We start from the raw sequence: 22,558 nt of genomic DNA on the forward strand, positions 1-22,558 counted from the left end.
AAGATAGGAGGAGGAAGAGAGGAGGAAGAGAGGAGGAGGAGGAAGAAGATAGGAGGAGGAAGAGAGGAGGAGGAGGAAGAAGATAGGAGGAGGAAGAGAGGAGGAGAGGAGAGGAGGAGGAGGAGGAGAGGAGAGGAGGAGGAGGAGAGGAGGAAGAGAGGAGGAAGAAGATAGGAGGAGGAGGAGAGGAGGAAGAGAGGAGGAAGAAGATAGGAGGAGGAGGAGAGGAGGAAGAGAGGAGGAAGAAGATAGGAGGAGGAGGAGAGGAGGAAGAGAGGAGGAGGAGGAAGAAGATAGGAGGAGGAAGAAGATAGGAGGAGGAGGAGGAGAGGAGGGGAGGAGGAGGAGAGGAGGAAGAGAGGAGGAAGGGAGGAAGAGAGGAGGAGGAGGAAGAGGAGAGGAGGAGGAGGAGAGGAGGAGGAAGAGGAGGAGGAGGAAGAGAGGAGGAGGAAGAAGATAGGAGGAGGAGGAGAGGAGGAAGAGGAGAGGAGGAGGAAGAGAGGAGGAGAGGAGGAGGAAGAGGAAGAGAGGAGGAGGAGGAAGCGAGGAGGGGAGGAGGAAGAGAGGAGGAGAGGAGGAGGAAGAGGAAGAGAGGAGGAGGAAGAGAGGAGGAAGGGAGGAGGGGAGGAGAGGAGGAGGAAGAAGATAGGAGGAGGAGGAGAGGAGGAAGAGAGGAGGAGGAGGAAGAAGATAGGAGGAGGAAGAGAGGAGGAGGAGGAGGAGGAGGAGGCAGAGGCTCTGCATTTTAAAGAGATCCATGAATATCTTTCCTCAGAATTCTCCTTCTGTCTTAACCCACAGACATGTCGTCCACACACACGCACACACACACACACACACACACACACACACACACACACACACACACACTAATTGCTTCCTTTAACCTTCGCAGTTGATGCTAATTTTAATCTCAGTGAAGAAACGTTTCAGTGTAAATGTCAGAGAAAAGGAAACAGAATCAGGTTCATGTTAAAGAGAAGTTAACAAGTCAACGACTGCCTTTGTAAAGGTTTGACCAGAGTTTTACTGCAGTAAATATATACAGTATGATGTTTATAGTAAGAATAAGTAGTAATAACTACATATTACATACGTGAAAGTAAAGTTAAATCAACTTTTATATCAGATTTTTAATATGGGAAATATTTAAGAAGCTGAAAAATGACAGAAACATGAAAATTGTTGGAGGGAGAAAGAGGGGGTTTGGTGTCTGGGCAGTGAGTGAGGAGGGGGTTTGGTGTCTGGGCAGTGAGTGAGGAGGGGGTTTGGTGTCTGGGCGGCGGGTGAGGAGGGGGTTTGGTGTCTGGGCGGCGGGTGAGGAGGGGGTTTGGTGTCTGGGCGGCGGGTGAGGAGGGGGTTTGGTGTCTGGGCAGTGAGTGAGGAGGGGGTTTGGTGTCTGGGCGGCGGGTGAGGAGGGGGTTTGGTGTCTGGGAGGTGAGTGAGGAGGAGGTTTGGTGTCTGGGCGGCGGGTGAGGAGGGGGTTTGGTGTCTGGGAGTTGAGTGAGGAGGAGTTTTGGTGTCTGGGCGGCGGGTGAAGAGGAGGTTTGGTGTCTGGGCGGCGGGTGAGGAGGGGGTTTGGTGTCTGGGCGGCAGGTGAGGAGGGGGTTTGGTGTCTGTGCAGTGAGTGAGGAGGGGGTTTGGTGTCTGGGCAGTGAGTGAGGAGGGGGTTTGGTGTCTGGGCAGCGGGTGAGGAGGGGGTTTGGTGTCTGGGCAGTGAGTGAGGAGGGGGTTTGGTGTCTGGGCGGCGGGTGAGGAGGGGGTTTGGTGTCTGGGCAGTGAGTGAGGAGGGGGTTTGGTGTCTGGGCAGTGAGTGAGGAGGGGGTTTGGTGTCTGGGCAGTGAGTGAGGAGGGGGTTTGGTGACGGCGTTGTTTATGCTAACTTGTGCTAGCTGTGGTTTTATTTAGCTGAAGGTTGTTGGTGTGTAGTTTGACCGATGTGGTTGTAATTAGCAGCTGGAGGAGTGTGTGTGTGTGTGTGTGTGTGTGTGTGTGTGTGTGTGTGTGTGTGTGTGTGTGTGTGTGTGTGTGTGTGTGTGTGTGTGTGTGTGTGTGTGTGTGTGAGTGAGTGACAGTTGTGGGCGGCGGTGATTGACAGGTGGTTTGTGGGTAAGTGCTGCTCTCAGACAGTTAGCGCTCATGTGTTTCACGCTGAGTGTTTTTTCTCCTTTAAAAACCTTTAAAGAGCTTCGTCCTCGGTGAGTTCACTGCTGTCATTAAGAGTCTTCACTGTAATAACATGAGTGTTTCTGCTGCTCAGAGGTCAGAGGTCAACCTTCACACAACCTTCACACAACCTGACGACGACAACAACAACAACATCCTCATGTTTCTCAGTAATGATCGCATTCAAACACACTTTTCTCTCTCTCTGTCGTATTAAGTGTTTAATTATTAATGTGTTCATATTTAATCTGTAGATTAATAACATTTTGGTCCTAAAACTTCTCAAATGTCTCGTTTTTATCCACAAACTAAGTTTAAATGATTTTTTTTGTTTCATGAAGCAAAGAAACCAGAAAATATTCAACTTAACTTTACGTCGCGCGGCGTCTTCTGTTCTCCAGACGTTAGCCTGGCTCGCGGCGCGTGTTAGCGTGATTGTCAAATTCCTTTATGAGTGCAAACACACACACGCACACACACCTAGTCATTTAATACTCTCAAATACCCAAATGCATGGAGCTGGGATCAGTGTGTGTGTGTGTGTGTGGCGACGCTGCAGTTAGCGTTAGCCTCCTGCGCCGTTTCCCTCCATATGGCTGTCAGCCTGTGCTTAGCTTAGCGTCTTCATCTGAACAGGATTAGCATGCAGCACTAGCTATGATCTGAGCCTGTGTGTGTGTGTGTGTGTGTTACTGCGTAAAACGTAGTTTTCGGCGTCTTTACGCGCAAAGACGTCACAAGGGGAATTTATTTTCCCGAAAGCAAACGGTTTCTTGCCGTCGCTCGGAACATGATTTAGCGAAGTGCGATATTTGTTATATCTGCGCTAGCGTCGTAAATCCAGCCGAAATTTAAACGTTACATAAACAGGAGACATGATGTGATAGAGGTGTGTGTGTGTGTGTGTGTGTGTGTGTGTGTGTGTGTGTGTGTGTGTGTGTGTGTGTGTGTGTGTGTGTGTGTGTGAGCAGATGAGTAATGGCCTCTGACGTTCACGTCTCTCTTGTCTCGTCCTCCATGTGTTCCATCATTACACTCCATCAATCTCACCGTCTCTCAATCTTCCCGTCAGCTTCCTCTGTTTCCTCCTTTTCCATTTCCCTCTTCTTCTTCTTCCTCTCTTTCTTTTTTGGAATTGTTCTTCATCATCTCGTCCTCTGGGCGTTCTTCTCTTCCTCCTCTTCTTTCTCACCTGAGCCCCAGTTTAATTTCAGCGGCGTTCACACACTCCATCATTCTCTCACCTCAAACTATCACAGGCTTTAAAAGCAGCTGTGAACAGTGATTTAATGTGTGAGTACACATGTGAACGAGAGCATATTCACATTTAAGAAGCTGAAAAATGACAGAAACGTGAAAATATTCACATTTAAGAAGCTGAAAAATGACAGAAACGTGAAAATATTCACATTTAAGAAGCTGAAAAATGACAGAAACGTGAAAATATTCACATTTAAGAAGCTGAAAAATGACAGAAACGTGAAAATATTCACATTTAAGAAGCTGAAAAATGACAGAAACGTGAAAATATTCACATTTAAGAAGCTGAAAAATGACAGAAACGTGAAAATATTCACATTTAAGAAGCTGAAAAATGACAGAAACGTGAAAATATTCACATTTAAGAAGCTGAAAAATGACAGAAACGTGAAAATATTCACATTTAAGAAGCTGAAAAATGACAGAAACGTGAAAATATTCACATTTAAGAAGCCGAGTTAAATTTCAGCGGTGTTCTCACACACACACACACACACACTTTAAAAGCAGCTAGTGGTGTTCAGTGTAATTTACTGTTAGCGCCGTCGTAGCCTCTTCTTTCTCAGCAGAAATGATTACAGTCGTTACATAATGGAGGTGATTTTTCTTGTGCAGCAGAAAAACCCCGTTAGCCGTTCACGATGTTTGAGTGTCGTCGCTTTAAATCCGTTACCTCGCTCTCTCTCTCTCTCTCTCTCTCGCTCTCTCTCTCTCTCTCTCTCTCTCGCTCTCCCACGTTTAAATCCATGTCTATTACTCTTAACAAACCAGAATGGATCCAGAGTATTGATCTGTTGGTGTGCGATTGCTCTCTTTGTCCACACACACACACACACACTCACACACACACACACACACACACACACACACACACAGTACAGTTTACGGCGCTAACCTTTCAAACACAGAGTTGCTGAGTCACGGTTTGTTTATTTCGCTTTATTCGACGTAACGCGTTTGTTCAAAAATGGATTTCACGGCGGCGCAGACGGATTCCGACACCTCGGGAAAAGCGTTAAGTCAAACTGAGTTTTAACGCGGTCGGATTTCAGTCTGCGTTTGTTTCACTTTGACGTTTCACAGAGAAAAGAAAGCAGAACGTCACATCTGTCGCTCTGTAATCCAGCATGTTTTAAATGTAACTGTGATGAACTCTGAAGAATCAGCAGATCTGAGCAGTTTCTCCTGGAGTTTATTGGACAAACTTTGACGTTTTTGTGGTCGTGGCGGCGGTTTTTCGACGCTCTAAAGCCTCGGGTTTTCTAACCAAACGTGGTTTTTTAACGATCAGGAACACATTTTCTCTCGGGTTCGGTTTGTTTTTCTAAAGTACTTTGATCAAAATTCGGAGACCGAACGTCAGATTTTTGCGGTTTAAGGAGGAAACTCTTGGTTCGACCGAACGCCGGCGATGTTTTGATGCGAGTAGAAGAAAAAAAACCCCGCGATTGATTGTTGAGCTCGAGCAAAACTGCGAACAAACGACATCTGTAACAAAATGTCCGACAGCTAATAAAACACGAGTGTGTACGTATGAAATTGTAGAGACTTTTTTTTAAAAGCACGTCTGCGATTAACGACAAAAACTAGCAACAGGAAGCAGGAAGTGAGAGACTGTGACGCGTGAAACTCGTAACTTTACGTTTTACATTTTCACTAAAGTGAACTCAAACGCCAACGTGACCAAAACCAGGCTGCTAGCTGCTACTTTAGCGAGATGTCGCGACAAACTAGCTACTTTAGCACATAAAATAGCTGCTAATGCCCAGTGCAAATGGCACAGCATCTTGGCTCTACAGTAGCTGCTAATGCTAAACACCAACAGCATGTTGCCTGGCTACAGTAGCTGCTAATGCTAACATCAAACACCAACAACATGCTGTCTGACTACATTAGCTGCTAATGCTAACTTCGAACACCAACAACATGGTGTTGGGCTTCAGTAGCTGCTAATGTAAAACACCAACAACATGCGGTGTGGCTACATTAGCTGCTCATGCTAATGTCAAACACCAAGAACATGGTGTCTGGCTATAGTAGCTGCTAATGTCGTTGCTAAACACCAACAACATGGTGTCTGGCTGCTTTAGCTTCTCATAGGAAGGACATAAAAATAAAGTAGCATAGCGCCCCCTCTCTTTTTGTGCTGAGAAAACTAATTTGAACATTTATTAGAGTACTGCCCCCTAGTGGCTAAAGAAAAAAAGTAAAATCTGAGTTTTTTGATGTAATGGAAGGCAACAACATTTATACAAACACGCATTAGCCGAGCTAACAGCAGTGTGTTAGCCTGTATTCACACACACACACACACACACACACACTTCACTCTCTTTGCTCTTAAGAATAAAAACATCTTCAGACTTCAGCTCGCGGCTCAAAGACATAAATTGAATTTACAAACTGAAGAGGCTGCGACACGAGAAGAAGAAGTAATTTGAGAATTTAGCGCAAATTAATGGAATATTTCTCCACAACAAAGTGTTGGAATGAGTCATAAATAATGTGTTAATTCTGCCAGAATCAACTGTGGTGAAGTAAAGTGAGTCTGTGAGGTCATTAACCCCGCCCCCCCCCCCCCCCCCCCCCACACTCACACACACACACACTGAGCTCAGGTCAGTGATGCTAATATTTACATTAAAAGTCTATAATTCGATGAAGAAAATGGCCGCTCAGGTGTTTGACCTTGATCCGTACACAGCGTGAAGATTCATAGGCCGTTAATTAGAGCAGCATCATGCTAATTAACACACACACACACACACACACACGCACACACACATTAATGCGCTCGGTTTGATTTGTCCTCCTAAAGTAATGAGTTTGGAAAGCAGACAGAATTGTGAAGTGTGTTTTGAAGAAGCCTCGGGAAAATGTGAAGTCCTGCAGCTGAGAGTGAGACGCACACACACACACACACACACACACACACACACACACACACACACACACACACACACACACACACACGCACACACACACACACACACGCACACACACACACACACAGTGTTTTTATGCAGATTGCTTCTCTTCATCTCCTGAGAGTCACTTTCACTTTTACTTTATTAATAAATCCGGTCAAGTTAAATGTTAATTAAATCTAAGTTTAAGTCGTGAACACAAACAACAACAGTTGAGTTTACGACGTCTTTAAGAACACGTTCATGTTTTTATTTCACTGTTACACAGAAGTTTGTAAACCACTCACTCTGCCAAAGTCTATTGTTAGCTTATAGACTTTGTTCGTTAGCTTGTAGACTTTGTTAGCTTGTATAATTTGTTTGTTAGCTCATAGACTTTGGTCGTTAGCTCATAGACTTTGGTCGTTAGCTCGTTGACTTTGTTTGTTAGCTCTTAGACTTTGTTTGTTAGCTCGTTGACTTTGTTCGTTAGCTTGTAGACTTTGTTAGCTTGTATAATTTGTTTGTTAGGTCGTAGACTTTGTTTGTTAGCTCGTAGGCTATTTTAGCTCGTAGACTTTGTGAGCTTGTATAATTTGTTTGTTAGCTTGTATACTTTGTTTGTTAGCTTGTAGACTCTGTCCGTTAGCTCGTAGACTTTATCAGCTTGTAGACTGTTTGTTAGCTCATAGACTATTTTAGCTTGTAGACTGTTCGTTAGCTTGTTAACTTCGTTTGTTAGCTCGTTGACTTTGTTCGTTAGCTTGTAGACTTTGTTAGCTTGTATAATTTGTTTGTTAGCTTGTATACTTTGTTTGTTAGCTTGTAGACTCTGTCCATTAGCTTGTAGACTTTATCAGCTCATAGACTATTTTAGCTTGTAGACTGTTCGTTAGCTCGTAGACTTTGTTTGTTAGCTCGTAGACTTTATTAGCCTCGTAGACTGTTTGTTAGCTCGTAGACTATTTTAGCTTGTAGACTGTTCGTTAGCTCATAGACTTTAACTTTAACCAGCAGCTCCTGTGTCCCTGTGAGCTAAAATCACTGGTTTTCTCTATGGGCTTTGGTGTGGGAGAGTGAGTGACTTTGGTGTGGGAGAGTGAGTGTTTTACAAACTTCAGTTTCCTGTTGTTAAAGTCTGTCTAACAGTGAAATAAAGACGTGAACACGTTCTAAAGACGTCGTAGATGGATTAATCTTAAGTGGCTAAAATCTGACTAATTCTTCTCAACGTTTAAAAACCTTCAGAATTTGAACTTTTCCTCGATCCCATTAATGAAAATTCACAAACACAACAACACATTTACAAAAAGCCGTTTTAAGAGGAAAAAAATAACAGCTTCTTATTCTGGTTTTAAAGCAAAAATAAAGATAAAGACAGTGGGTTTTTTTCCCTCTGATGAAGACGAGTTCAGTGGATTAAAGCCAATCAAAGTCAATTTGTGTCTGAACAATAAAAGTGAGTTCACAAACGCTGTTTTCACACATTTCCCTCGCGCCAACAAACGTTTGCCAGGTTACATTAGAGGCTCTTATGAGCTGGATCAGCGCCGCCATCACTGATGATGATGCTAACGCTAATGCTAACGCTGCTTCCCTCATGTGGTTAAAGACGGGAAAACAAACAAAACACCGTGAATTATACAAGCATTCAGAGACGAGTTTAGACGAGGAGGAAGAGGAGGAAGAGGAGGAAGAGGAGGAAGAGGAGGTCTGGACCTGATCTTCTTCTTCATCAACATTCAAACCTCATCCAGAGAAAGAGAGAGAATATGGTTCATTAAACATTTAGAGGGATGGAGAGCAGATGACTGAATATAGGTCTGTGTGTGTGTGTGTGTGTGTGTGTGTGTGTGTGTGTGTGTGTGTGTGTGTGTGTGTGTGTGTGTGTGCGTGTCTTCATCATGACCTGAAAACGTAGCGTGGCTAAATATAGCGTCGTCGTCGTGGTCTAAAAACACTGAGCAGGTTTTTATTTTTAGCTTCAGCTCAAACACAAAGTGATTTTTTTTTTACTGTAAAGACGAAATAATCTCAACCTGTGATGTTAAAATAATCTCCGTTTGTTCGTTAGCTCATAGACTTTGTTTGTTAGCTTGTAGACTTTGTTTGTTAGCTTGTAGACTTTGTTGTTAGCTTGTAGACTTTGTTTGTTAGCTTGTAGACTTTGTTGTTAGCTTGTAGACTTTGTTTGTTAGCTTGTAGACTTTGTTGTTAGCTTGTAGACTTTGTTTGTTAGCTTGCAGACTTTGTTTGTGAGCTCATAGACTTTGTTTGTTAGCTTGTAGACTTTGTTGTTAGCTTGTAGACTTTGTTTGTTAGCTTGTAGACTTTGTTGTTAGCTTGTAGACTTTGTTTGTTAGCTTGCAGACTTTGTTTGTGAGCTCATAGACTTTGTTTCTTAGCTCGTAGACTTTGCCCGCTAATGCTGCTACTGTAGTTGTGATTGACTTTAGCTACAGTTGGCTAATGTAGTACATACAGTAGCTGCTAATGTCAAACATCAATGTGACCAAAACCAGGCTACTAGCTGCTACTTTTGTAACAGCTAGCAGCATGGGTTCGTAAATAATGTATTTACTTTCGCACAAACTAGCTTCTTTAACGCATAAAATAGCCAACAACATGCAGTCTTGCTGCTTTAGCTTCTCATAGAAAGGACATGAAAATAAAGTCATATAGCGCCCCCTCTCTTTTTGTGCCTGGAAAACTAATTAGAACATTTAAAAAGTACTGCCCTCTAGTGGCAAAGGAGGAAAAGAGTTTAATCTGAGTTCATTTTTTGTGATGTAATTGAAGGCAACAACATTTACACAAACACAGTTCAGCCGAGCTAACAGCAGTGTGTTAGCCTCTCCGAGTGTATTTACACACACACACACACACACACACACACACCTCTGTGTATTGTCCCATTAGCATGGTCTCCGCTCATGCATGCTAATGTCCTCAGAGACAGAGGGACTCTCTCTCTCTCTCTCTCTCTCTCACGGATCAATAGGCTGCGCTACCGCGGCGCTAGCCTGTTAGCGCAGCCCCCATTCAGAAGCAATGAGCTGTGGCTAACACCGGCGCTAAAGTGTTTGCTCGTCTAAAGTGTGTGTGTGTGTGTGTGTGTGTGTGTGTGTGTGTGTGTGTGTGTGTGTGCACCTGTCCACAGAGACAGTGATGGACAGTTAAAGGGCAGATCCACTCAATTTAACACAAATTGAGGGTTTAATTTTTATTTATCAGCTTTGGAGACGAAGAAGAAGAAGAAGCTGTCGGTGAAGATGACGATGTTTAACAAACACAGAGACGAAGATGAGGATTTCATTGACTTGGAATTCCAAAATCTATTTAAAATTCCAAAATCTACGCAAAGTTCAACATTTTTCTTAAAATTCCAAAATCTACATAAAAATCCCAAATCTTCTCAAAATTTTTCAATCTACTTAAAATTACAATGTCTTCATAAAATTCCAAAATCTTCCTGTGATTCCAAAAACAATTCTAAAATCTGTGTAAAGTTGAAAATTCTTCTTAAAATTCCAAAATCTTCCTAAAATTCTAAAATCTATCTTGTTGACAATTTGCAAAAAAAACAGCTTCTTTACAAAAGCAGAATCGTTGTTGTTGTTGTTGTTGTTCTGAAAAAAAACAGCAGGAATTCTGAGGAAAAACGTCTCGATTCAAGCGTTAAAAAATACACTAGAGAGAAAACACACGTGATTGTTGTTGTGCGTCTGTAACAGAACAGTGTTGTGTAACGATTACATCATCGTTATCATGACGTTAATGTTACTTTTTCACCTGTTTTTAAAAGCTTTAAACTCACTTTCGTAAACCGGAATCACTCCAGATTTAATTGAATTGAATTGAATTTATGGCTCAAACGTTTGTGTTTGGAACACACGCGCACACACACACACACACACACACACACACACACACACACACACAGGTGCATAATGAGTCAGCAGATGTCAGCATACGCTCGTCCTCCTCAGAGAGAATGTTGAACAGACTGATCAGGTTTGATTCACTGTGGAGGTCGTGACCCTGGGTAGGGAAGGAAGGAAGGAAGGAAGGAAGGAAGGAAGGAAGGAAGGAAGGAAGGAAGGAAGGAAGGAAGGAAGGAAGGAAAGGAAGGAAGGAAGGAAGGAAAGGAAGGACAAACAGCTGTCAGCAGGTTGAACTCTCTCTCTCTACACTGATGCTGCTGTGTGTGTTTGTTATTGTCAGGTTCACACACACTTCAGCCACTTACTGTGTGTGTGTGTGTGTGTGTGTGTGCAGCCTGAGGGGTCAAACACACACACACACACTCTCACACACAGACGAGATGATCTACGAGGGAAATTACAGTCGAAACGAGAGCGAACACATGTTCAACGACAACACACACACACACGTGCGTGCGCACACACACACACACACACACTGCCCTCTGTCAGTGGCCAATAAATGTGTTTCCTGTCTGTGTTCAACCTGACCCTCTTCACTTTTTCTCCCAGCATCCTCTCTGCTGACACCACCGCCTGTGTGTGTGTGTGTGTGTGTGTGATGCTGCGTTCAGGTGCTGTCGTTTTTTTTTATCGTCTCCTCGTGTGCAAACAGCAGCAGAATTCAAACGCTAACGCTAACCTTTGTGCCGTAAACACCGTGAAGTTTCGCTCACGATGGGAACACAATTGTGCAGAAACACTCTGGTGTTTTGTCTTCGGCAGTTTCTTCCTCCTCCTCCTCTTCCTCTTCCTCCTCGTTACATTTGTTACCCGACAGGCAAATTTGATTGAGCGTTTGATCGAGCGTGGAACGGGAGAAAATGCGACGTGTTTTAACGCAGCGACTCGGCAATTGTCGATTGCTCTAATCAGGGTTTTTGTTTTTTTAGGTAGCATAACTTAAGTAAAACACGTAAAAATGAGATGGTTATTGTCGCCTTTTGTCCGCCGATACGTTAGCGTCGTCCGCTAACTGAAATAATGACATGGTTTCAGCTCAGCTGGTGAAGGTCACTGACCTGCTGTGGTTTCTCTGGCCCCGCCCCCGCCCCCTCCCCTCCCCGCCCCTCCCCTCTGGTCTTTGGACCGGCGCCGCTGGCCCGTCTTTGCAGAGAGGCATTAGTCAAATGGGTCATCATCCCCGCCGGCAACTCAGATGATGACTTTTGGCAGGAAGCAGCCGCGGCGCGAGCTGCCAGACAATCAGCGCTGCTGCCATTTCATCGCACACGGACTCACAAACACAAACAAGCTGTTTCTCATTAAAGCTCCGACTGAGGCGAGCGGCAGGTGACGCAGGAAGTGGAGGCTTTTATTTCTGCGACGGGGCGCGAGACGCCCGCGCGCACGACATCCTGTTTCCATAGCAACAGGATACAGGAAGCAGGAGGAGGAAGGAGAAGAAGAAGTTTGCAAAAGATTATGATGGAATTTTGCTGCTTTAAGACGCTTTAATTCCTCTGCCCTCAAACACACACACACACACACACAAAATATGCTAACTAAAATGCTAATAAAAATAGAATAAAACATTAAAGTAACGTAGGGAGCGATGTCGTCTGCAAAGAAGTCGTCCACAGTTTTTAAGCTAAACGTCACCTCCTCCTCCTCGTGTCTTTTTAAACACCTGTTTTAACGCCATGACTCAGCATATTTTAGCAGTGTTGCACAACCTATGCTAGCACGGTGACAGAGCACATTTTAATGTTGTGATATGGCAGGTTTTAATGTCCGCACAGCATTTTTTAACAGTGTAGCATAGCATTAGTTAGCGCTGTGAGGCAGTATTTTTCAACAGTGTAACATGGCATGTGTTAGCGATGTGACGCAGCATTTTTTAACAGTGTAGCATACTATGTGTTAGTGCTGTGACGCAGTATTTTTTCAACAGTGTAACATTAGCACGTTTTAGCGCTGTGACGCACCATTTTTAATGGTGTAGCATATTATGTGTTAGCGCTGTGGCGCAGCATTTTTTAACAGTGTAGCTTATTATGTGTTAGCGCTGTTACGCAGTATTTTTCAACAGTGTAACACAACGTGTTGGTGGTGTGACACAGCATTTTTCAACAGTGTAATATAGCATGTGTTAGCGCCGTGACGCAGCATTTTTTTAACAGTGTAACATAGCATGTGTTAGCGCTGTGACTGAATTTTGCTGTTGCCCGGATTTTGCAGCTTTAAGATGCTTAAATTCATCTTCCCTGACTTTTCCTCTATCACACACACACACACACACACACACACACACACACACACACACGCACACACAGAGATAATTCCATGTCGGCTCTCTCTGAAGTTAAAGTGTAACAAACTAAAATGCAGCAGCTAAAAATAGAATAAAACATTAAATCAACATCACAAATATTTTAATATATTCTAACACTTAAAAACCAGGAAATTACTTTTTTACAAATCATCCAAAATAACGACGTGAAAACTGTGAAAAATCTGATTTTCACTTCATTTTTGCTGTTTATTTAAAGACTTTATTCCCTGACAGAAAAATATGAGACATGAAAAACACAGAATATGACACACACACACACACACACACACACACACACACACACACGTGTCATACATCTGTGTGTGTGTGTTGTCTCATTAGCGTGCGGCGGTGTGCGGTAGCTCGTTAGCGCTGAGCTAGCTGAGCGTCAGGGCACCGGTGCAGCTTCATTAGCGACTGTGACATTTATCTGATTGTTTCCCCGGCGCCACATGTAACGCCACGTATCCATGGCAACCACACACACACACACACACACACACAGTTTCACCTCCTCACTGTCGCTCAGAGCCGTTAGCTTCATCAAAGCAGCCGCGGCGTCTCAGCCGTGGAATGACTGAGTGAATGTAGCGTGGTGGGCGGAGCCTCGGTCATTGTTACGTCCAGGTGAATGAGTCTGTGAGGTTTTTGGCGGGAAACTGAGAAACGAAGAATGTTGTGGTTATTTTAGCCGATTATTTTATAGGAGGTCATGTGACGTTTAGTCTGAATTTGAAAATGTGTTGGTTTTTTTTCTTTGATCTGTTTGTGTTTGTGTGGAAAAAAAGAACTTACAAACGTATGAATCTGACGAGGTGTAACCGTTCAGGTGTGTGTGTGTGTGTTATGCTAAGCTAGGCTAACCTCATGTAACATTGAGATGTGACACTGAAGTGATGAAGCTAAAGTTAAACCATTAAGACAAACAATTGGCTCAAATTGAGAGAGAGAGGCAGAAAAGAAGAGAGAGAGAGAGAGAGAGAGAGAGGATCCACTCAACCACTTAATCCCAGCCTCAGGACACACACACACACACACACACACACACACACCTCGTCAGTTTTGACCACAGAAGAAGAAGAAAGTTCTGTCGAGATGAAAGACTTTGTTAAATCCTCAGGACAAACACAGAGCACAGACTCTATTATACACAGATCTACGTTAGACACATCTATGTTAGACACATCTATGTTAGACACATCTACGTCACACAGATCTACGTTAGACACATCTATGTAAGACAGATCTATGTAAAACAGATCTATGTAAAACAGATCTATGTTAGACACATCTATGTTCGATACATCTATGTCACACAGAAATGAAATATCCCGATATTGTATCATGAAAAAATATTGTGATGATATTGTGACTGAAATATCGTGATTATATCGTATGGTGACTCAAATAACGTCATATCGTTTGATGACTGAAATATCGTAATGATATCGTATGGTGACTGAAATATTGCGATATCGTTTGGTGACTGAAATATCGTGTTGATATCGTGATATCGTATGGTGACTGAAATATCGTGATTATATCGTATGGTGAGTGAAATATCGTGATATCGTATGGTGACTGAAATATCGTATGGTGACTGCAATATCGTGTTGATATTGTGATATCGTTTGGTAACTGAAATACATTGATGATATTGTGATATCTATTGGTGACTGAAATATCTTGTTGATATCGTGATATCGTATGGTGACTGAAATATCGTGATATCATATAGTGACTATAATCGCGTGATGATATCGTTTGGTGACTGAAATATCGCGATATCGTATAAAACCAGGAAAAGTTGACGTTTATGGTGAAATGACTGAATGAACGTCTTGGTGTCAGTCGGTCGTTATAAAACATGTCTGTATTTTTGAGTAACAGAGATTTGCATAATCAGCTGATTGAGGGGTGTGGCCATGCAGTGGATGAGGCTCCACCCCCATTCTTCCAAATATGGTCATTTCTGGAACAAAAGACCAAAAACGTTGGTGTCGAAGTTTTCGTTCGGTGCCAGAAGGTTTTCCTGACGTTTGTTTTTCGGTCTCTGTTCTGCAGTAACGGCACGGCCGGGAAGATGAACGGAGCGCTGGAGCATTCGGATCAGCCGGACCCGGACGCCATCAAGATGTTTGTGGGTCAGATTCCACGCTCCTGGTCGGAGAAGGAGCTGAAGGAGCTGTTTGAACCGTACGGAGCCGTTTACCAGATCAACATCCTCCGAGATCGCAGCCAGAACCCTCCACAGAGCAAAGGTACCAACACACACACATGAATTGAATGAATTTCAAAAATTTCAAGTCATTCTGAGATACTTTTTGTTTTTGAGAAGAAACTCAGCTCACTGTCAAAGTGCATCAGGGCAAATGGATAATTTCATAAATTTCAAAAGTTCATTAAAATTATTCCTTACGAGATTTGCAAATATTTTCAACAGATCTTTGTTCAGGGTGATGCCGACTATTATGATGGTGAATTTCAAGTCATTCCGAGATACTTTTTGTTTTTTTGAAGAAACTCAGCTCACTGTCAAAGTGCATCAGGGCAAATGGATCATTTCCTGATTTTCAAAAATTCATGAAAATTATTCCTTAAGAGATTTGCAAATATTTTCAACAGATCCTTGTTCAGGGCGATACTGACTATTATGATGGTGAATTTCAAGTAATTCCGAGATACTTTTTGTTTTTATGAAGAAAGTCAGCTCACTGTCAAAGTGCATCAGGGCAAATGGATAATTTCCTGATTTTCAAAAATTTATGAAAATTATTCCTTAAGAGATTTGCAAATATTTTCAACAGATCCTTGTTCAGGGCAATGAAGACTATTATGATGGTGAATTTCAAGTCATTCCGAGAAACTTTTTGTTTTCGAGAAGAAAGTCAGTTCACTGTCAAAGTGCATCAGGGCAAATGGATAATTTCATAAATTTCAAAAATTCATTAAAATTATTCCTTAAGAGATTTGCAAATATTTTCAACTGATCCTTGTTCAGGGTGATGCCGACTATTATGACGGTGAATTTCAAGTAATTCCGAGATACTTTTTGTTTTCTTGAAGAAAGTCAGCTCACTGTCAAAGTGCATCAGGGCAAATGGATCATTTCCTGATTTTCAAAAATTCATGAAAATTATTCCTTAAGAGATTTGCAAATATTTTCAACTGATCCTTGTTCAGGGCGATGCCGACTATTATGATGGTAAATTTCAAGTCATTCCGAGATACTTTTTGTTTTTTTGAAGAAAGTCAGTTCACTGTCAAAGTGCATCAGGGTAAATGCATAATTTTCATGATTTTTAAAAATTCATGAAAATTATTCCTTAAGAGCTTTTCAAATATTTTCAACTGATCCTTGTTCAGGGTGATGCTGACTATTATGATGGTGAATTTCAAGTCATTCCGAGATACTTTTTGTTTTTATGAAGAAACTCAGCTCACTGTCAAAGTGCATCAGGGTAAATGGATCATTTCATGATTTTCAAAAATTCATGAAAATTATTCCTTAAGGGATATGCAAATATTTACAACTGATCCTTGTTCAGGGTGATGCTGACTATTATGATGGTGAATTTCAAGTCATTCTGAGATACTTTTTGTTTTCGTGAAGAAAGTCAGCTCACTGTCAAAGTGCATCAGGGCAAATGCATAATTTCATGATTTTCAAAAATTCATGAAAATTATTCCTTAAGAGCTTTTCAAATATTTTCAACTGATCCTTGTTCAGGACGATGCTTTCGTCCTGAACAAGGATCGTGTCATGCGTTAATATGCGTTAATGTTGACGTCGCTAACGTTAATGCGTTAACGTGCCCACCACTAAAATGTTTAGTTGTGAAACTGCGAGAAACAAGGTGGACACTGTCAGGGCGTGGTCTTATCTTAACTCCGCCCTCAGACACAGAGGATGCTGGGAGTCTGAGTTTGTCCGTGCGTTTGCGACCAAACGAATGCTAAATGTGCTCAGCGACACAAGACGACGCACATTCACTCCACCGTTTAAAGACAAAGACGTCACTCCCTCACAGCGACAGGCGATTGTGTGAAAACTGACAGATCTACAGCTATTTTCTCTCGTTCCCACCTCTTCTTTTTTGTCGTTCCTCTCACTTCTATTTTTTTACCCTTTTGATGAATTTGTCGAGTGCGAGAGCAAACAATGGAGACGGCGGCGAGGAGAGAGGCGGCGAGACAATAGCGCTGCCATATTAACGGGCATCACGCCGAGTGGAGGCTGATGACACTCGTGATGAGACGGAGAGAGTGGGAGGAAGGTAAAGAGACGGCGAGGAGAGAGGAGAGAGAGCGAGGAGGAGGAGGAGGAAGAGGAGGAGGAGGAGGAGGACGGCGACGTCGTCCAACTGTAAAACTGTGAATCTCAAGTGTGAGATGAGAGGAAATGAAGTGAGAGAAGCAAACAAACACTCGTCTGTCGTCTGCAAACGCGATAAAATAAAGGGTTTGATGTTAGAAATGAACGCGAGGACTTTATTATGTCCCTGCAGTAACTCGTGTTATCCACTAGGTGGCACACGACGCGGTTTTGTTGTTTATAACATATTCTTTTGCGTTAAAATGAACCGGTTACATTTGAAATAACGGGATAGAGGTTAATTTACGCGGCGCTGGTTTTATCGTGCGGCGAGTTTACGAAGATAGAAAACGTAGATGTTTCATATTTCACGGTGAACGTTTGGTCAATCACGGACTCAGACTGGATTTACCTGTGACAATGAGACGAGAGGAAATGAAGTGAGAGAAGCAAACAAACACTCGTCTGTCGTCTGCAAACGAAATAAAATAAAGGGTTTATTGTTAGAAATGAACGCTAGGACTTTATTATGTCCCTGCAGTAACATGTGTTATCCACTAGGTGGTACACGACACGGTTTCGCACTTTATGATGTATGTTTTACGTTGAAAAAAACCGGTTACATTTGAAATAAATGTCACTCACTCTCCCACACCAAAGTCACTCACTTTCCCACCAAAGTCACTCACTCTCTCACACCAAAGTCTCTCACCTTCCCACACCAAAGTCACTCACTCGCCCACACCAAAGTCACTCACTCTCCCAAACCAAAGTCACTCACTCTCCCACACCAAAGTCACTCACTCTCCCACACCAAAGTCACTCACTCTCTCACACCAAAGTCACTCACTCTCACACACCAAAGTCCATAGAGTCACGAGGCAGCAGAGGACCAGCAGCTCCTGTGTCCCCTGTGAGCTAAAATCACTGGTTTTCTCTGTGGACTTTGGTGTGGGAGAGTGAGTGGTTTACAAAAGTCCGTCTAACAGTGAGATAAAGACGTGAACGTGACGTAGACGTCGTAGAAAGTTAAACTAACTAGATGTAGCGTCCTGAGGACGTTTACATGGACAGAAAGTTTGACGTTTGAAGAGGAAATGAATCATCTGATCAGTTTGTCCTTGTCGTTGTTGTTGTTGTTGTTGTTGTTGTTTTTATCTTTGGCAGCTAAATAAAACACTTCCTCGTCTGCACTCGCTGAACGACGCTAATTCCACAGCCGTCAGGACAAAAACTGCAGCTTCTCTGTTTTCCGTGTGTGTTTAATGTCATTTAGTGACGTCCGTGTTGTTTGAAAATGCTCATCTGGGGCTGAATAGTTAGCTGCGTTGCCCCCTGGTGGCGACACAGAGGCACTCATTGTTTCTTCCCCCCGTAAACGAAACGGTTTTGTCCGTTGCCTCCGAGACGAGGAGGAAAGTTTCAGGACGAGGAAAACGAGACGTTTGTGTTTTTTCCCTCTTGTTCTTGTTGTTGTCGCTCGTTAGCAGAAAAACTTCGGCGCTCGCTCGCTTTTTTCAAGACCGTCGACAACAAACGGGCGAAAACGCGCTAAACAGCGAGTGACGGCGTCAACGTGGAAGTGCAAAATAAGTCATTAGTGGTTCGACGTGAGCCTGAAGCACAGACTCTGTGGAGTGGAATTATTCTTTATTTATGTTGTTTTCTCACTTTTAAACACTGAAATAGAAGCGTTGCGTCGCAGTTGTGTTGTTTCACACTGATTCTCCTTCAACAGCTGAGAGGCAGAATTCATGAATTAATGACGAGGTTTGAGTGGAACACACAGTGACCCCTGCTGGTGAAGCACTGTATCTCCACTCTCTTTAATCACAGCTGAACTGTTCTTCACCTTCACTCTGAGACTTTTCTAAAAGACGCTTTCTGAAACCTGTGATTCTTAGAAAAATGAACTCCTGATTTGAATTTTATCACCTGGAGGAAGTTTGAGTAATTACAGCTGCGAGTGTTTCAGGTGAATCTTAATATGTTATTTTACAATATTTGGTTTTATTTCAGCGAGTTTCCACGAGGAAACTGAAGTTCGTAGACCGTGAACTTCTACCACACCAAAGTCACTCACTCTACCACACCAAAGTCACTCACTCTCCCACACCAAAGCCCATAGAGAAAACCAGGGATTTTAGCTCACAGGGACACAGGAGCTGCTGGTCCTCTGCTGTCTCGTGTGGTCACTTTGTGTCACTGAGTTAAATAAAAAGGAAAGTGACTTTGGTCTGGGAGAGTGAGTGACTTTAGCGTGTGAGAGTGAGTGACTTTGGCGTGTGAGAGTGAGCGACTTTGGCGTGTGAGAGTGAGCGACTTTGGTGTGGGAGAGTGAGCGACTTTGGTGTGTGAGAGTGAGTGACTTTGGTGTGGGAGAGTGAGTGATTTTGGTGTGGGAGAGTGAGTGGTTTACAAACTTCAGTTCCCTGAAAGCTGAGCCTTTTGTTGAAGTTACTCAGTCTAATCAGACCTTTTGTACACCTGTTTTTCCTCTTAATTTCCCAGGACCTCATGATTTCCTTCACTAACAATGAAACCCGACGCTGTTAAATGATTCAATCCAAAGGAAACATAACGTTTACAGACTCCTGAGTTGTGTTTTTATATATTTGTCCTGGTAAACGTTTATTTATCACCTGATAATAGACGTTATTTCCATCAGGTGTTTGATTTTAAATCTCTAAACCTGAAAACGTCTTAAAACGAAGGCAGTAAACAAACAGGAGGTTCGTCTCTCTGCGTCGCCGCAGACCTTCGACCGAAGCGTCCGCTCTGAAGCGTCGTCCTCGTCCTCGCGCTCCCTCCTCCGCGCCGCCGCTCCACCGCGTCGACGCCGCCCAGCACAATTATCCGCTCTGATGGATTCAGCAGAGACGCAGCGACCTGAGATGAAGCCGCTGATTTATTTCATTCTTTCCTCTAAAGCAGAGACCAATTATATCGCTTTAACTCGACGTTAGCCGCTATTTTGTTTTATTTATTTATTTATTTAGTCGGCTATGGGAGCCCAATTAGAGAGCAGCTGCAGGTGTGTGTGTGTGTGTGTGTGTGTGTGTGTGTGTGTTCATGCCACAGCATCACACACACAGTTGCTGGGTTGTGAACAATGGTGTGATTTCACACAGTGATGGTACTTTGTTACTGTGTTTAAAGGAGATAGTTGACGGTTGTTCATGACGTGTGTGTGTGAGTGAGTGAGCGCCCCCTGCTGCTGAGAACCAGCAATTGTTTTCTATTGCGGTCAACAACAGAATTACTATATGCGGTGACAAACAACTCGTTGCAAGTGGTGGAAATCGTGAGTTCATCGAGAAATAAGAGGCTAAAACGTGTACGAAAGGTCTGATTAGACTGAGTAACTTCAACGAAACGCTCAGTATACGTCAGTTTAAGTCGTCTACGATATCTTAAGGACATGGTTTTTTTTGTGTAAACGGAAGTTTGTAAACCACTCACTCTCCCACACCAAAGTCACTCACTCTCCCACACCAAAGTCGCTCACTCTCCCACACCAAAGTCGCTCACTCTCCCACACCAAAGTCACTCACTCTCCCACACCAAAGTCACTCACTCTCCCACACCAAAGTCACTCACTCACTCACAGCAAAGTCGCTCACTCTCCCACACCAAAGTCGCTCACTCTCCCACACCAAAGTCGCTCACTCTCCCACACCAAAGTCACTCACTCTCCCACACCAAAGTCACTCACTGATTTTAGTGAATTCAGCTTTTAAAATATTTACTTTAGACTTAACTCAGTGACACAAAGTGACCACACGAGGCAGCAGAGGACCAGCAGCTCCTGTGTCCCTGTGAGCTAAAATCACTGGTTTTCTCTATGGACTTTGGTGTGGGAGAGTGAGTGGTTTATAGACTTCAGTTTCCAGACTGACGTTTATGTTAATGAGCAGGAATGAACTTTATAAAACTTAAAGTTTGTGACTTTAACTAATTTTCTTGCATCAGTGGTTTATTTTTTCTTCTTCTAATTCAGTTTTCCTGAGTCTCAGTGGAGCTGATGTCAGGACGTCAGGGTCCGTTCTTCTTCTTCTTCTTCTTCTTCTTCTTCTCATTGTTGTTGTTGTTGTTGTTTGTGAGGATTTATCCGACGGTGACTTTGCTGCTTTTTCCACCAAACTCAACCATTGAGCTGTGACGACGCCGTGAAGCGCCGCGAGCTGGACTCACTTCCTGTGCTAACAGGATTAGAACCAGCGCCAAAACAAACCCTCGTTGTTCAGAAGCTCGACTCGTCCTTTATTCTGACGCTCTGTCGTCTGTCACTCACACACTGTGTGTGTGTGTGTGTGTGTGTGTGTGTGTGTGTGTGTGTGTGTGTGTGTGTGTGTGCGTGTGCGTGTGTAGTTTAGTCGCTCAGTGGTTTGACTGAAGCCTCAGGTCGGACAGAAGAAGAAGAATAAAACAGTGTGAAGAAAAGAGAGTGATGATGATGAAGAAGAAGAAGCTGCAGGTGAAATAAAAACCTCTGCTCTCACTTTTAATAAAACACATTTGGATTGAGTTTATCTGCAGGGTTCACCTCTGTTACTCACCTACACCTCCTTTATTCACTCATATTCACTATTATTCACTCATATTCACTATTATTCACTATTTTCACTATTATTCACTCATATTCACTATTATCCACTATCATTCACTATTATTCACTCATATTCGCTATTTTTCACTATTATTCACTCATATTCACTATTATCCACTATCATTCACTCATATTCACTATTATTCACTCATATTCACTATTATTCACTATCATTCACTATATTCACTCATAGTCTCTATTATTCACTATTATTCACTGACATTCACTCATGTTCACTCATAGTCACTATTATTCACTCATATTCACTATTATTTACTGTCATTCACTGATGTTCACTCTTATTCACTCATATTCACAATCAATTACCTTATTCACTCATATTCACTATCATTCCCTATTTTTCACTCATATTCACTATCATTCACTCATATTCACTATTATTCACTATATTCACAATCATTCACTATATTCACTCATATTCAGAATCATTCACTCATATTCACTCTCATTGCCTATTTTTGACTCATATTCACTATTATTCACTATATTCACTCATTCACTCATATTCACCGTTATTCACTCTTATTCACTCCTCCAGTCTTTGTTAACACAAAAACCAAAACAAAGGCACTTTGAATCACTGAAAGTGGTGAAAAAATTGTGAAGTTCTTTGTGTAAACTGAAGTTTGTAAACCACTCACTCTCCCACACCAAAGTCACTCACTCTCCCACACCAGAGTCCCTCACTCTCCCACACCAAAGTCACTCACTCACCCACACCAAAGTCATTTGGATTAACTGTAGTGAGAACATGAATCAAACACGACCTCTGTGCGATGCTAACTTTCCGTCCTAGCTCAGAAAGAGTCATGTGTCGTCATAATTTCAGTTGAGTCACATGTTAGAGCGTCTGATAGCAGCGCTAGTGGCTAACGGCTAACTCTGAGTCATCATTTCATGTCTATAAGTTAGCATGAGTCAACCTGATAGCAGATAATGAGGAAGGGGAGGAGGCGGAGTCAGCTGTGAGCGCTACATGTTAGCCGCTAAGTGTATGTGTGTGTGTTTATTATGATTCTCACG

General features: G+C 42.8%; 1 protein-coding gene across 2 annotated transcripts in view; it reads left to right on the top strand.

Annotated features, from left to right (window-relative positions):
* Nucleotides 1-22,558, top strand: part of celf2 (cugbp, Elav-like family member 2) — a gene marked incomplete at its 5' end in the record, with an annotated part of 157,555 nt that overhangs the window by 86,882 nt on the left and 48,115 nt on the right. For both annotated transcript variants that reach the window (XM_083902154.1, XM_083902155.1), the window contains one exon: nt 14,655-14,851. In XM_083902154.1, the coding sequence (XP_083758280.1) occupies nt 14,655-14,851 (197 nt within the window). The remainder of the gene's footprint in view (nt 1-14,654; nt 14,852-22,558) is intronic.

Source organism: Microchirus variegatus (genome assembly GCF_963457635.1).
Source record: "Microchirus variegatus genome assembly, chromosome: 16".
NCBI classification, from domain to species: domain Eukaryota; kingdom Metazoa; phylum Chordata; class Actinopteri; order Pleuronectiformes; family Soleidae; genus Microchirus; species Microchirus variegatus.